At 42.3% G+C, this 17,032-nt stretch overlaps 1 protein-coding gene across 4 annotated transcripts in view; it reads right to left on the bottom strand.

Moving 5' to 3' along the window:
- Positions 1–17,032, bottom strand: part of UTRN (utrophin) — a 454,275-nt gene that overhangs the window by 392,122 nt on the left and 45,121 nt on the right. The window contains exon 1 of one of the 4 annotated variants that reach the window (XM_079779950.1): positions 7,996–8,922. The exons of the other annotated variants lie outside the window; for them this stretch is intronic. Within the exon in view, the coding sequence (XP_079636076.1) occupies positions 7,996–8,089 (94 nt within the window). The 5' untranslated portion in view covers positions 8,090–8,922. Of the gene's footprint in view, positions 1–7,995; positions 8,923–17,032 lie in introns of those variants that run through there. 4 annotated transcript variants of the gene reach the window in all.

The following is a 17,032-nucleotide window of genomic DNA, read 5'->3' as shown; positions in this document are numbered from 1 at the left end:
CAGGGAAATCAATGCTTACTTTCTTCCTAATACAAACCCAATATGATAAGACTTGTTCACCATAAAACACCAGGCAAATATTACCTACTGAATGACTTCCAGATTATGGGAAGTAAATATCAATTCTTTATTACAGTAATCAAGGGATAGATTTACCTTCAACACCTTTCATTTTCATTTAGATTTTATTACTCAGAGAAATTTTGCAGCATAAGGCTTAGCAACAAATTCAGAATACACAGAATGCAATCGCAAGGATTTTTTTAATAGGTCACAGTTCATTTAGCTACAAAATAAATTCTCATCATAAAACATAAGATTCTCTTTGTAACAGCAGAAGAAATTGGTAGGTAGATAAGAAGGGTCCAGTGGGGCCTGGCCAGCATGTCTCAGGGGTTGAGCATCGACCAGTAAACCAGGAGGTCATGATTCGATTCTGGTCAAGGGCACATGCCTGGGTTGCGGGCTCGATTCCCAGTGGGGGGCGTGCAGGAGGCAGCCAATCAATTATTCTCTCTCATCATTGATGTTTTTATTTCTCTCTCCCTCTCCCTTCTTCTCTGAAATTAATAAAAATATATTTTTTTAAAAAAAGAAGAATCCAGTGGGACATGGAGGAGGAAAATGAGAACTATTTTCTCAACCCACTTGTAAAATATCTATAACCTCCCAGTTTAAAATCCATCACCGTAAAATACACTATGCTTTGTAAAAATGCTTATGAACAAAGATAGAATGTCATAGGTACTTTATAGAATTTGCATGAGCAGAGATAAAATATGGTATTTTCATCTCATGATGTTTTTTCTCCTTTATTTCCAAATGTTCCATACATCGCTGCTAGACACACATGCACACAACTATACTTTTCTTCTTCCTCCTGAAACTCTAGTTACTCAGAGTTAGACTATAAATATTTATTAAAAACTAACTAAACAGCTCTCAGAGTATTGTCAGATACCAGATTGCATGGGATGGGTGAGTCAAAGTTATCTAGAAAGTGAATCTACTGGGGAAATACATTTCTTCTGTCAAACACAGCACAGGAACTACTAACACCAGAAAGGAAGCTATTGCCAAAGAGTGGAAACAGAAGCTAAAGGCACAGAATCCGGGAGGCGAACAAGAAAACAGGCCAGGTCAAAAGCCAGGAGACTCGCTCAGCTCGGGGCTGGCCAGGCCAGAAGAAAAGGGTCAGTGTTGGTGTGACTGGAGGAGCTCTTTCTCAGAGGGCCAAGGAGATCGCTATCTGATGAGGCATTTCCATTGATGATATGCAAGTGACCTGGAAGAATCTGTACAAGATGCCTATCCTACAACTGCAGCGTAGCCCAGCCTCTCACGCTATCTGGATCAGCGGCATTAAACCGAAATCTATCATGTTTCCAGACCTTTATGACAGTTCTCCCTATTTGGAGAAATAGTCCTCTCTGCAGACTAAATAAGGCGTTTTATATAAGGCACTGGAAGGCAAATAGGTCGCACAGCACAGAGTCATATGGGAGGCTGTGTGCCCTTTCCCTCTTCTGGCCTTGCTTGCTTGCAAACAATAAAAACCTTTCTGAACAAATGAAGGTGGACTTTGGAACCCACAAAACATGTCGGGCACCCTGCCACAAGGATATTCTCCAGACAACTGTGGGCCATTTGCTGTCCTGTTTAGCTCTGTATTTCTTGCCATGTAGTGGATCTGTGGTTGAATGAGCCTGGCATAGAATTACAGCCTCGATGCTTTGATGTGAAAAATCACTAACAGATCTAGACTGAGAGATGAGGACAAACGTACATTTTCGGCATCATGGTACACATGGGATGTCATTTAAACTAATATCTTTGTGTATTCTTTTTCCGGCATTAACTTGAAAGTCTCTACCAATAAAAACATCCACCATTGGCTATAATCCTTTCTGCCATTTGCCATGTGCTGTTCGAGGGACTTTATATGCATACATCTTTTAAGACTTACAATAGCCCCATTATCTCCATTTTGCAAGTGAGGAAAGGGAGACTCAGGCTCCAGGTCTCTTCCTGCTAATTCTAACATCTTCCACAAATTACACGGAAAATGGGTTATTCTATAGTTAACTCTGGGATTTACTATCCCTATAAAAATAATTGATCAGAATATGAAAAGTTAATAAAGTAGTGAGGACACCTAAATAACTACCAGTTTCAGCACAATTTCGGATGATGACACTTTACACTACCAAAAAGAGAAAGAAAAAATAGAGAATTTATTTCTAAAGATTCAAACCTCTGCCCCAGAGATCGGGAAATTTGTCTGTTTTTTCAGATGGAAGTTAACTGTCTTAGAACTCAAAAGAAATTCAAATACATAGTCATTCAAAAATCTGCCATTTTGTAGGAATTTCCTTCAGAATCAGTAAGACTTTAAAAGCCAAAGATCCAAACAATGGAAGAAAATAGGCAATGTATAAAAAGGCAATTCACTGAAGAAGCTTGTCAAAACAGCCAATAAACATATGCAGGGAAGTTCAACTTCACAGAAAAAGAAATACAAGTTCAAACAATTATATTCTACTTTTCATCTCTCTACTCTTTACAGATAGCAATTTAACAGTAAAAGCCTATTAGCACTGAAATTACCCAAATGAACTAAGACACCTACATAGGTCATTATTTTTAATAATTTCAAAAATGGGATGCCACTACTACAGGGTGGTTTCAACTTTGGTTCAGAAAGAAAAATTGAGCTTGTGGGAACTTAGATGTAAAACTGTACATTTGCATATTCATAGAAAAAAAAGTATGGCGGGACAAACAAAGCTGGTAATAATTATGGAGGGAGGGAGGGAATGAGAATTTTCCACTTTGTCTGTTTTTTATTCTGCGTTGAATTTTTTTAAGAAGGAGCTGGATTACTTAAGGTATTTTAAAAGATATTTTAAATACATTATTAAAAGTTAGAATGAAGATCAAAAAATGTATTATAATGAGAGCTTCTGTAACTTGAAAGCAACCCTTCAGAGGGGACCACACCAATTGCTGCCCAGCTCACAATCCAAGTTTGAATACTCCGTGGTATAGACAGAAAGTTTGACCAGTGTTCCTTTAGTCCTAGACTAAAATTTCACTTTGGCACAATATTAGAACTGGGCTATGACTCATCTTCCTCTGCAAAACAATGCACGTTCTAGTTCAGTGGGAAAAAACGACTTAAGTTGCCAGTTCACCGAGCTGTTGGAATCAAGGTCAAAATATTGGGTGAGAGCACGGTGTCATGGCCCAGACCCTATCGCATTCTGGCATCAGTCCTTTCAATTGCCCTTCAACTGCTGTTGTCCTAACGAGTTAATATTAATAACAGGAAGAAATATTAACAATAGGAAGAGAACAAAGGGAAGGCCAGACATTATAAGCATGGTCATCCGGGCAGCTTCACTAGGAAGCTGCAACTTCACACTCCCCGGGGAATCACTGGTCCATTCCCTGCAAATCACTGGTCCATTCCCTGCAAATCACTGGTCCATTCCCTGCAAATCACTGGTCCATTCCCTGCAAATCACTGGTCCATTCCCTGCAAATCACTGGTCCATTCCCTGCAAATCACTGATCCATTCCCTGCAAATCACTGGTCCATTCCCTGCAAATCACTGGGGAAAGGGATCGAACAAAGGGGAAGATGGGTGCCTGCACAGTGAAGTCAGGGTAATGGAGGGAAGGTGCTTTCCTGTCAGTCTAGCCTCAGGATAAAGATCATTGGCCAAACCTTATTTTACAGAATTTATTTTTCCTTTAACTATTTACCTGGAACTGCTACTTAATTCAAGTCTGAAAGTGTGGGAATCCATAATCCCGAGACAAAGGAGTCCTCTCTACCTTGCTCCTCTCGCCTCCCTCCTGCTTCCTTGTACCCACCCATGTTCCCTCCATAGCCATGTGGCTCTAGAAGCCCCATGCCCCATGGCCATGTGGACCCTATACAGTGGACTGCAGCTGGGAACACACAAGCTAACCTAGCCAGGTGCTGAACTGGTCTGTACAAATATGGAGAGAAACTCTGGGCAATGGCTTTGATCCTAGCTCTGCTGAAGACAAAATGGAGCTATTTCTTTGGTGGAACAGAGGGAGATGGGACCTTGGGAAGTCAGGGGTTTCGTTCCACAGAAATAAAGCTCTCCATGATACCTCATCCTCCCGTGGGGGCCTCAGGAAATTCCCATTCCCACAGCACCCCAAGAAGCCCACTTCCACCAGCAACAGGTGAGGACTGAGAGCACCCTACAGATAACCCAACCAAATCCTGAAATTTGCAAACAGCTGGAATAGGAAGCACCTGGTACCCTCAAAAAAGGGGTCAGAGAACCCAAGTGAAACATAAAACCGACCCAGGATGGATAGATAGATAGATAGATAGATAGATAGATAGATAGATAGATAGATAGATGATAGATAGATATTCAAATTTAATGTATTTTAAGTACCATAATGAACAAAATATTTGATTTCCTATTTCTAGGCTGTAGGTCACGGGCAAAGCTCTTTATCGACTAACTAGATTTTTACAATTTTTACAGAACTTATTCCTTTTAGTATTTACCTGAAGCTGTTACATATAGCTTTCAAGGTGCTTTAAAATGTGCTACATCATTAATCCTGACCAGGACCCGCTGGGGGAATCCTGCTGGTAGGAAGACCCATCACAGAAGGTAAGTGCCTCCACAATCCATGGCAGGTGGGCCTGAGATCCAGGTCCACCCCTTGAACCACTGCTCAGTACTACGTTAATCACATTTCTCAGCTCCCCTCCCAATTCTTTTGTTTCAAACAAATCATTCTGTCCCTACCCTTCTTCTTCCAACTTAATAATTGTCTCTCAAGCCTCCACAAATTATATTCTACTTGCTCTTCCTAGCCATGAAATCATTTTTTTATAAACATTAAGACTGGCTAAAAATTCACAAGCCCTGGGAAATTTTTTCAGGCAAACCTCAGCACACTCTGATCTGAATTCTGTGTTCCTTCAATCTTATATACCGTAGCCACCTGGTGGGTCAGGCAGCCCCTAAGACCTGCCAAAGATAATCACACTCCTCCCCTTGCCCAGGTCACTTTAGGAGACCCTCCTGGTAGTGTCCCCAACAGGCCCCACCTCCACATTCACACCCATTTGCACCCAAGCCCCTGATGAAAGTCTGATTCCCAACCTTTCCACCTGCCTTGCTTCATGAAGACGACGCCAACCTGGAGCCTGGTCTGTGCTGAGAGGTCTGCTCAGCGTACCGAGGTTTGCCTGTCCCCCTGTCACTCTCCTAAGAGCTTCCCAAATGACAGCCGATATTCAGGCGGGCTACAGTGTCCTAGAACACTCCTCCACACCAACACAGACCGGAAATTAAGAGATCCTACCCTCGGCCAGCCCTCCTGCTGCTCAGAGAAATTTATTCACCCATTCCACAAGCCAATACTGAGCCTTCCTGCACGCCGGGCACACAGTGAGGGGCTGGGTACCACGGTGACAGAGCTTCCCTCTGGTCCTCGACCTCATGGAGCCTTTAGCCTTGTAAGGAACGAGCAGTCTGGGTCTGTGCGCCTCCTAGTTGAATCCATTAGAATCACTTGGATATTTTTGAAAAGCTTCACAGGTAAGGCGAGTCCAATTACATGAGTGCCCCAGCCCTTTAAGGATTCTGAGTGCCGCCAGGGTTGAAAAGAGCTTAATCTGCCCATCTGAAAAGGAAATAGCTGGCACAGAGTCCTGTCGGCCCACCAGCCAAGCAGGAAGGGTGGCGAGAAGAGCAGGGCCTCTCAGAGGTGGCTTCCTGAGCAGGCGATTTCCAGACATAAGTCATCTGTGCCACAGGACCTGCCTACGACTCCTGTACATTTTTATTTCACACTTTCAAGATGGGCTGTTGGTTTTTTAACTTTGGTCTCTCTCAACTACATTATTTTAAACTTTTGGCCATTTGTACACAGACATCAAGAATAAGAAAATATTTCACCAAAGTTTTAAATAAAAAGATTCTATACCAAAGACAGAGATTAATATGTCCACCTTATTCAGTTTCCTCCTGTTATATCTCAGTGGGTAAGCTGAGATGCAAATTCATCAAATTAGCATTCCACATTCTAGATGACAACATAGAGCAAAAGAATGACAATTTCAACAAAATAAAACAAACAAACAAAAACACTGAAAGGCTAATTTTGAGCAAATATGTCTTTTAAATCCACTCTATTTAATTTTTTTTATTCCACTTAGATTCTGCAACAGTCCTTTGACATATCAACTTCTGCACTGTCAAAAATGTAATAGAAAACACGTATGGTTTCACTTTCTGCCTTACTTGAGGTCTGTAAATAAAGGATTCATACCAAACTTTAAGCTATAATGGAGACAGCTTTAACAAAAAAGGCCATGTGTTGCAATGAAATACACTATCCATAAGAAAGTATTTTTATATCTTTATTTCTATCAGGATCACTAAAGAGATCTACGTGTAGGTATAAGGAAGTACTCAATTCAATAATAGCAACGTGCAGGGAGCTTAGGCCCTTGTGGAATTTGAAATCATGGACTTATTGGTTTTCTATTTTTGTTAAAAATAACATGTTCTGAAGTATCTTTTTTTAAATGCTTTGTATTTTCCTAAAGCCTTTGGACTGGTCAGAGGGCAGGAAAGAAATCTTGTCTAATTGGATGGGAATTCCTGTTTAAAGCTGCAGTCTACTTGCTTTCAAGTTTGCTCACTATTTAAAGGTTTATTGGTATTTTTTTCTTTTAATTATCTTCTGATTTTGAGCACCAGAGTTACCCGAGACCCTTTGTAGCAAGACAATAAAATGCAAACAAGCAAACTACAGAGATTATTAATGCCAGGGAAAGACAGAGGATTAAGTGAGAGTTAAGAAGTATCCTCGAAAAACCACAATGCTGTAATTGCTACTCCCAAGCACGGGGTTTTAATTCAGTGCCTGAAAGCTATTTTAATTTTTTGTTGAGACCACATGGTTCTTTAAATAAGAGAGAAAAGTCAATAGCCCAAGGAGAGAATTATAAGCACACTGCTCTCCTATTACATGTGGCATAGAAAGTAAATTTACAAGGAAAATATGGGCCACTCCAATCATTTCCCTTTAAATGCCCTCCATAGAGACGCTGCCTACATGCATTTACCACCTCATTTACATGGACTTATAAGGAATAGAACATTAAGAGGGACAAAGTAATTCCAAAAGAAAGAAAGAAAATTTTTTAATACTAACTAGCCTAAAAGTGTTCCCATAGTGACAATGTTCAAACATGATATATGAGATCAAATAAAAGACATCGCTTGCTTTGTTTTGTTTTTCTCAGAAAGTTTCTATGACCGTCCATGAATATATACGTGAACTGGTCCAGAAAGGTCACGTGGAAGTGGGGTCCAGTGATGGAAACGGGCATGAGCACATCCAATGTCAAGCTCGGCGTTGGCGGTTCTCCGGTAAAACAAAACCCCCCCATCTCCACTTCCCCCCAAAAGTACAAACCTCCAGCTCTCCCCTTTGTCAGCTCTGAACTGTACATTTTCAAAAGTGAAATATCCTTTGCACCAGCACAGTAAATCAAATACAGCACGGCTTGAGCTCGACCACAATTCAACAGCAGAGGAAACTGCTCTCTGTATAACTGCAAACAGTCCACACATCAGAAGCTGCTTCAAAAATACAGGGAAATCAAGTGAAACACACTTGTCACAACCAAGGTATGGCTCCTTGAGTGTTTTTCCCAAAGAAGCTAATATGTGGCAAATCATCACACACTGAATGAAGAGAAGGATGAAGCAGACAGAGAAGGATGGTCTCCGCTATTCAGAGTCCACAACAGAGGTGGCATCAGGAGGAACAGGGCGCTCTGTCACCAGCAAAACCCTGCCTTCAGTGGCTCTGTTACAAACAGACTCGGGTAAGTGGCTGAGGGAGCCTTGTCCTTGCTGACGCTCCCCTTTCAAAACCTCTCGGGTGGGGAGTCAGGCAAGCTGACAAACTTACCTGGCCCTCGCTGGTAAACCCGGTGAGCTCCTGGCCCCGGCAAGTCAAACCTGCACTTTTTCCAACGAAATGCGGTGGCTGCCGGGCTGCTCATCACCTACATTTGCTTGAAAGGCGAGGAAAAGGATGCAGAGGAAGCGGACAACAAAGCAGCCTGCGAACTGCACACTGGGATGTCCTGTGTTGGGGTGGCTTTTCTTTTCCCATGAGAGGATCTGACTAAACCTAGCCCAATCTCCTCTCAAGACAGACAGGAAGTTACACTTAGCAGTCAGTGAAACGCCTTGGGTCATTTGGGGCTGGGGTTGATTTCTTTTTTGTTTTCTGTTTTGTTTTGTCTTTTAATTGTCACAAGTAAGAGCCTTTGAATATTTCTGATCAACTACAAAGAGATTATAACTGTGTTTCCTGTTTTGACAGCATGGGCCTCAGCTAGAAAGGGACATCTCCACCCACCTCTCTACCCACAAGGTACATAAATAGAGGCTTTTGCCCTGGGTATACAACTGGGTGAAGAGTTCGGTTACAAATTAACTATACTTCAAAGAATAAATTGGACTTGTTATTTCACTTTAATGGGCATGTATATATCTATATCTTGAGGAAATAAAACTCAAAATGATCTCTTCTTAATTCCTTAGAAAACTGCTATTATGGAAAAAAAAATTAACCACATAGAACTCTAAGATAAGAGGTAACAATTTTGACTCACATTTCCAGGCTATTCTATTTTCTATATTTGCCTTGCCCGCTTGGCTATCACTTCTGCATGTTTTCCACAGACCTATAACAAGCAAGATAAATCATCACCATATCACCTCACCTGTTTTCCTGTTCCTATTCTCTTTTTCTCTCTTGCTTATAGAAACTTCCTACTCTTAAGCAAAGATTTTCATAGAATATGTACCCTTACCAAGAAACACACGGGTTTAAATTAAAAGCCGTGTTCTTCCTTACTACTGCTGGCTGAGGCATAGAAAAGAGAACCAGCCAATACCTACCCCACTCTCCTCCTCTTTACCTGTGTATTTTGCCTAGACTGGATGCAGTATGATTCTGGCAAAATACTCACTCTAAGCCTCAATCTCCAAACCTGTAAAATGGGAGTAGAGACCTCACCTGCCTCCTAAGAGTCTTGGGAGGAGAGAAGCACAGTGATACAGATTATGTCACACTAGAGGCCTGGTGCACGAAATTCGTGCACAGGGCGGGGGGTGTCCCTCAGCCCAGCCTGCATCCTCTCCAATCTGGGACCCCTTGAGGGATGTCCGACCGCCTGTTTAGGCCCGATCCCAGTGACTGCTGGCTCCCAACTGCCCTTCCCTGTAGGCTTGGTCCCCCCCAACTGCCCTCCCCTGCTGACCTGGTCCCCCCCCAACTGCCCTCCCCTGCTGACCGGGTCCCCCCCAACTGTCCTCCCCTGCAGGCCTTGTCCCCCACCCCCAACTGCCCTCCCCTGCAGGCCTGGTCCCCCCCCCCCAACTGTCCTCCCCTGCAGGCCTTGTCCCCCACCCCCAACTGCCCTCCCCTGCAGGCCTGGTCCCCCCCAACTGCCCTCCCCTGCAGTCCTCGGTCCCCCTCAACTGCCCTTCCTTGCTGGCCTGGTCTCCCGCAACTACCCTCCTCTGCTGGCCTGGTCACCCCTAACTTCCCACAACGGCCCTCCCCTGCAGGCCATCTTGTGGCAGCCATCTTGTGGTAGCCATCTTGTGTCCACATGGGGCAGCCATCTTTGACCACATGGGGGTGGCCATCTTGTGTCCTGGTGTGATGGTCAATTTGCATGTTACTCTTTTATTAGATAGGATAATCAAAGCCCAATTTTTTTTTTGGGGGGGGGTGGAGGGGTTACAGCTTTATTGATTTATAATTCCCTTTGTATGCAATTAACCCATGTAGAGTGTATAATTCAATGATTATTCATATATTCACAGAGCTGTGCATCCATCACCACAATCAATTTTAGAACGTTTTCATCACCCCAAAAAGCTGTCACGCTTCACTTCCTCCTCCCACCCTCCAGCCCCAGGCAACCACAAAAATCTACATTTACTCTATTGATTTGCCTCTTCTGGGCATTTCATATAAATGAAATCATTGAATATGTACAGGGTCTTTTTTTTCACTTCGCACACAATGTTTTCAAGGTTCTTCCGTGTTGTGTCAGTACTTCATTCCTTTTTTTGGATGAATAATATCCCATTGTAATAACACTCCCCATTTTATTTATCCATTCATCAGTTGATGGATATTTGGGTTGTTTCTACCTTTTGGTTATGAATAATGCTGCTTTGAGCATTCATGTACAAGTCTGAATGTTGCCATATGTTTTCATTTCTCTTGGGAATATATACCCAGGGGTAGAATTGCTGGGTCACATAGTAAAACTGCCAAAGAGTTTTCTCAAAGTATTTCCACTACCAGTTTTAGAAAAACTGCCAAAGAGTTTTCTCAAAGTATTTCCACTACCAGTGTATAAAGGTTCCAATTCCTTCACATCCTCAGCCACACTTACTACCTGTCTTTTTATTATAGTAGCCATCCTAGTGGGTAGAAGTGACATCCCCTGGTGGTGTGATTTGCAGTTCCCTGATGGTTATTAAAGCCCAGTCTCTACCAGTAGCCCAAAAATACTTCCATATTTAAAGGCAGGGCTACATATTCAAACTACAGAGCAAGCAGCAAGGCAAGGGGACCACTTGATCAGAATAGATACTGGCTACAGTGCTTAAGCAAGACCTTGAAGGTACCCAGCTTTAATAGTGGGTATTTTCAAACAGTTATGAAAGAATGTCAACATTTTCAACTGGTATCGTTGTATGGATTTGTGCCAGCTAAATAGTGCTGGCCTTCTTATCTCTGGTAAGAAGCTGCTAAAGTAGTTGATCATGCTTGCTCTCCCAAAGGGCTGCTTAAGAAAACGTATTAGAAGATGAAATTCTCAATGGAAATATGATATTTCAATCACTTACAAACCAGCTCTTTCTGCTTTATTTTCTTCTTAAATAGAAACAGGCCCAATTAAAAGGCAGCGTTTTGTAAGTGAATACTCATAATTGTTTATGGGGAAATTTTTTAATTTTATTTTTCAATTACAGTTTACTTCAGTTTCACTTCATATTAGTTTCAGGTGTACAACATAGTGGTTAGACAGTCATATACTTTACAAAGCATTCCCCTGATATTTCCAGTACCCACCTGGCACCATTTTTTAACATGTCTTTACTAATTTTAGAGGAAGGGAGAGTGGAAGAGAGATAGAAATGTCAATGATGAGAATCATCGATCGGCTGCCTCCTGCACACAGAGATCAGTTGTGTTGTGATTTAAGATTAAAAATCTCAAAAATTTTGAAGGTAGCCAAGGAGGACAACAAATCAGGATTCCCCCTTCCCTCTTAAAAATATGATATTGTAAGAAGGGTGGTAATTATTGTAAATCAAAGGGATTATCCAAACTAATTCAAAGAGATTATCTAATTCAAAATTCAAACCATCTAAAATAATCTAATTTGAAGGGATTATTACTTTTTTTTTAATTCTAAGGGACTATCAAATCTGCTTCAATCTAATTCAGAGGAATTATCTTTTTTTTTTTTCAGACCTTGTGGTGTTTGAACAAACTCATAGACAATGTTAATTATCTCTTTCCTAAGACATCCTATTTTGGATTTTAATCCCCCCCCCAAAAAAAACTAAACAGAATATAATTAACATAAAGCAAGCACACACACACACACACACACACACAAATACAAAAAGGCTATAAACTTTAAAAAGTAACCTTTTTTTTCTTTATTTTCCAATATAAGGCCTCAGGCCTTGCAGCATGTACTAATAATATGATTCATCCATCTTCTAAGAAATTTTCCACATCCCAAGCCTGCACCATGTAATCCATTGTTTTTGTTATTTCTTGGCATACGGCTGACTATGAGGCTGACCCCTGCACTTTCCTATGTCAAATAGAACTTTCCATTGTGGGAAATGTCTAAAACATGCACATTAAGCTAAGTGGGAATGTCATCACAGCTCAGGAGCAAACGTGGTCTGTGTCAACCAGCACAACTCCTGCCTGGGTTCTGCACAGGAAGGCCAGCCACTGAACAAGCACCAGCGCAAAGCCTTCCCTGGAGTCTCTGTAAACACTTGACCGTGAAGAAAATCAGAAGCAGCGATCAGCTTAGCAACGTTATCTGAAAGTCCTTCTAAAAAGCTCTAACAGGAGGGCACTTTTTAAAATTGCTCTGTGACGTCAGAACCCACTCTCAATCCACAGACCCCTTCTTCTTCTGTGTTACACGGTGGCCTCATTTCTAGTTCTTGTGAAATCAATAGGCCATTTATGCTGCAAGGATCTGTCTAGGGTATGCACTTTCTTATTCAATCTGGTGTTGACAGCAGTAATCAAATTTTGCACATACCACTAGCTCTATTATAGCTCAACAGTCACTGGCTGCCAGCCTAGGTCTACTCTCACCAGAAAGGAAAAAAAGACTGGACTGGAGAGAGAGTTACAGGACGACTGAGCTGAAACTACAGGAGGTGGTGTAGAAGAGAGAGAGAAGCAAAGTCATTTCAAGACTAATCCCCTCTCCACTGGGAAGACACAGGCCCAGCAACATCAGCACAGCCAAGACCAGCTGAGCTGACCTTGGCTATTAAAGGCACATACTTTACCCTTCTTTCTGTTATCTGCAAACCCTCTTGGCTTTGAGCATCTAATTATAACCGCCAGTCCTGACTAATGAACCTACTACATCTAACCCTGCGGAGCAGCAGACAAAAGCTAGAGACAAACCACACCCACCGACACCAGGGAGCCCAGGTGCAAGGGAACCTGGAGTTACAGGACCTCCAGTGAATGCTCCAGACACTGTGGCTTCACTTTGTAACTCTTCTGCCTGCACTTCAGGTGGAATCAAGAAAATGTTAAATTAATCTTATGATAAAAACAAGGTCAGCCTTAAAAAAAAAAAAAATAGGGAGGGGGTGGGAACCTAACTTTGGCATTCTACTGGACTTATATTTCTTTCTTGACTTTGAATTCTCTAAAAAAAAAACACACTCCTGCTAACAGATATTCTCTTCTTAAAAACAACATAGATGATGCTATTTCCTGTTATAACAAGCAATTTTTTTCTCATTTTTTAAAAATTGAAGTAATTTTAGATTTACCAAAAAAGTTGTAAAGCCCTAGCCAGTTTGGTTCAGTGGATAGAGCGTCGGCCTGGGACTGAAGGATCCCGGGGTTGATTCCAGTCAAGGGCACATGCCCGGGTTGCGGGCTCAATCCCCAATAGGGGGCGTGCAGGAGACAGCCAATCAATGATTATCTCTTATCGTTGATGTTTCTATCTCTCCCACTCCCTTCCTCTCTGGAATCAATAAAAACCTTATTTTTTTTAAGTTGTAAAAATAGTAGAGTTCTTATTCCCTCCTCCCAGCTTCCCCAAATGTCACCATCTTTCATAATCAAAATACAATTATCAAAACCAGAGATTTAGTACTGATGCAATACTTTACACATCTTATTCAAATTTCTAATAATTTCCCCTTCTTCTGGATCATGATTCAATCCAAGAGCCTACATTCAAGCAAATCCTTAAAAATCCAAGATACATCCTTTCCAATAATTCATGCAATATCTAATGAACATTCCTGAGCCCCCCCCCCCCAATAGTTGGTTTTCATGTTAATGAGGTAGTGTCATCATTGACCATTGAGTTTTCTCAGTTAGAAATGTTCTTTTCCTTCAAAATTCTTTCCATATATAATCTGTTCGTCTTATCAAACTTCTCTCATAGCACAGCTCATACAGCTTCACAATCCCTTGTCCAAAATCCTTGAGCTAGGTGTCTTCCCAAATCAGAACTTTCCCCAATTGAGAAAGTCAGACAGCACAAAAGCCATCTATTACGTTGAAACATAAACCAGTGAGACCCAGAGAAATTTCCCCTAATTAAACACATTGAGATACATCTGCAGCAAATATGTATATTTTATTAATGGTGAGTGAGATAAATAAAGATTGGAAAAACATCCCAGCAGTGCAGGTCAAATGTTGCCACCAAATGAGTTCAGGCCAAACTCAGGTTTTACTGTCAAATGAATTACAAAGAAAATACCTTTTGGTCTCCAGAGCTCTGTAACTGCAAATGAGGCCACTTGGATCTGTACATATGAAATCCATGGCCTCACCCATCTCCTGCCCTTCTTCGCTGCATCCTCTGTCACTCCCTCTCCTGGCAAAATAACCTGCAAGGTTATGTCTGCCTCTAAGCTCTCTCCATTCCAATCCCCACCTTCCACGGAGCCCCCAGGGTGATCTTTGTAAAACACCTACAGCTCCCTCGCTTCCAAATTCATAGGAGGATGGAGGTGGGAGTCTAATCTTCATGAGGTTTACAAAACTCTCCACCACCTGAGCCAACTCCTCCGACTGCACAGACCATCTACACAGCATCACATCCAAGGAGAACCCCCAAAAAAAGGGCACAAGCCCTATCATCAAGATTCTCACAATCTAATTCATTCTCTTTAATATTTTCATCAAACTAATTACATTCAGAATACAATTTCCCCAATATTCAAAGAGCATGTCAGGAGCTTTAACTCATTTTTTTTTCTAGCTAGAAAACTCTACCTTAGTTCTTGACCACATTAACTAACATTACTATCACACGACTAACAAAATCCCACATGTTGACATAAAAGGAATTTTTCACATGATTTTAACAACACATTTCTAAAAATACTCACTACGTTACTGTTGGTATGGTTAAAACAATTACAGAAAGCAAAAGCCAGGAAAACTTTTCTAAAAACAAGCAAACCCAAAAAAGTAACACCAAGGATGGCACTTAACGGGCTGAGTGCTTTCTCATGGGGATTGTTTTTCCAAGGAACAAAGATATAAATAAAATCTGAAATCATGCCTTTGTTTCCATATTAGTATATGCATGCAACCAAATGACATTATGATCAACAGAATTATGTTAGAGAGAATTAAACAAAAATCCCCAACATCGAAGAGTTTAGAATTTATCCAAAATCACCCAGAGGCTGACATCAGATGCAGACTTTAAGGAATATGCCAATGAAAGAAGAAAGAAATCATATTTTAAGTATTATTGCTTTTACTTTCTAATGTGAAAACAGTCAAAGATACCTACTTCGAATTAAAAGAAAAATTCCTAGAAGTTGTATTTCAAGATAAAATTATAACCTTTCTTACAATTCTCCCAGGAAAATTGCACAGTAGTAGTAATCCCTTAATGAGGGGGCTAGGGAGAGGTTGTAGGAGCCGACATCCTCTCCCTACACCAAGTGAGGCGAGGAGGGCTCTGAGCAGGGAACCCGGGTTCCCTGCCAGGGAGGCCTTCCTTTTATAATAGAGTGTGTGTGTGTGTGTGTGTGTGTGTGTGTGTACACACATGTACATGTGTATGTCTGGCCGAATTGCTTCCAAACAGACCAGCAACTGCCTGGAACCCACTGGTATGGCATCCGGTGGAACAAGCAGACACCATATGGCTGCCAGGTGGTGCCACCACTTTGTAGATGCCAGGATCCGATCTGCCAGGGCCCCGGGAGGAGCCCTGCGGTGTTGTCTGCTAGGACAAGGGTCCCTGGGACAGCCCCTCCGGCTGCAAACCTCTCCCTCCAGCAGTAAAAAGGAAGCTCGCTGCAGGGCTCCTCCGGGAACAGGCAGAGTAGTTGCAGGGATATTAAGAGATGAATAAGACACAAATGCTTTAAAAAAGCAAGAGGAATTTTAAAACATTGTTTTTTTAAAAGGAGGGGTGATTTTTCTGGATTTTCTACTTTGTTCTGTTTTTATCCATCAGGAGGGAAAAACATTGTCTTTTCTCATTTGCCTTCGTATTGCCATCCCTTGGCACAGTGCCTGGCACGGGATATGGACTTAATAAATGAACAGTTACTGAAAGGAGAGAGATGAGATGACGTGGCAGACATCAGTGTAGAAGGGAGGGTGTGCCAGGGCAGTGAGAGAAGCCTGGCCAGCACCCCCCCCCCCCACCTCCAAGAGCACAGAGCATGCGACATGCCCACCTGAAGCAGAAGGGAGGTGGCAGGGTCTAGGGCAGGAGCAAAATCAAAACAGCAGCTCTGAGGCAAACTCAGCAATCCCAACGCTGCAGAAAGACTCCGCCGGGACTAGAGAGCTGTGGCCAGGCGAGAAAGGCACTTTCAGGAATATAAAGAGTAATTTGGAAATAAAAGTGCTGTAACAGTAGAGGCAGTAACACTGTCTCCCAGCGGGGCTATGGAGCCAAAGTCAGCAAGCGAGTTTTCCTGAAGTGCAACTGCTGGCCTTGTGAGGAAAACGCTAGTTTCTAGAGGGTTCTAGAACCTCAAGCTTCATGGGAAGGTGTGAAGAGGGAAGCACAGGGTTGTTCTTTGTTGTTAACAATAAAACCATCTAGTGGAAGAAGGGATCTAAGTGTCCCGTTGGGCACACAGCCTGTGAATCCTAATGGGACTCCTAAAATTTTGTCCCTTCGTCACCTGCAGCAATGATCTCAATTTATTGCCTATGGACCCTTCTGCCCTTAAGCAAACCTGAGGATGCTGGACGTGGGAAGATAGGTGTATAACATGTGTGAGTCATCTGTAAGGGGTAGCACACAAAGATTGTCCCGTCTGAGGGCACACCCACCCACACTCCCATGTGCCATCTCTCTCAACTTGGGAACAAGGCATCATCACCTACTTGTGACAACTGAGGGCTGAGCGTGGGGAGAAAAGGAAGGAGCCAGGTAATAATTAGGCAGAACCGATGCCAATGAACTGACAGGGAGTATTGTACATCAGTTCCAGGTTTCTAAGGGGTAAGCCAGTGAGGAGCAGAGACTGAAAACAATGCTAATCACTCGAGAATTGGAGGCATGACACTCAGCGACAAGCTCTCAGGGGTCCAGAAAGGAGTACTCAGGAGAGCCAGGCAGCTAACGATCTGTTTGCTGAGCACCTACTGGGTTCCAGGCGGAGCAGGGAGCAGAGCCAGTTCCCAG

The sequence above is a fragment of the Cnephaeus nilssonii genome (assembly GCF_951640355.1).
Source record: "Cnephaeus nilssonii genome assembly, chromosome: 9".
Taxonomy (NCBI): domain Eukaryota; kingdom Metazoa; phylum Chordata; class Mammalia; order Chiroptera; family Vespertilionidae; genus Cnephaeus; species Cnephaeus nilssonii.
Note: the sequence above shows the minus strand (reverse complement) of the source record. Positions and strands in the feature narration are given on the sequence as shown.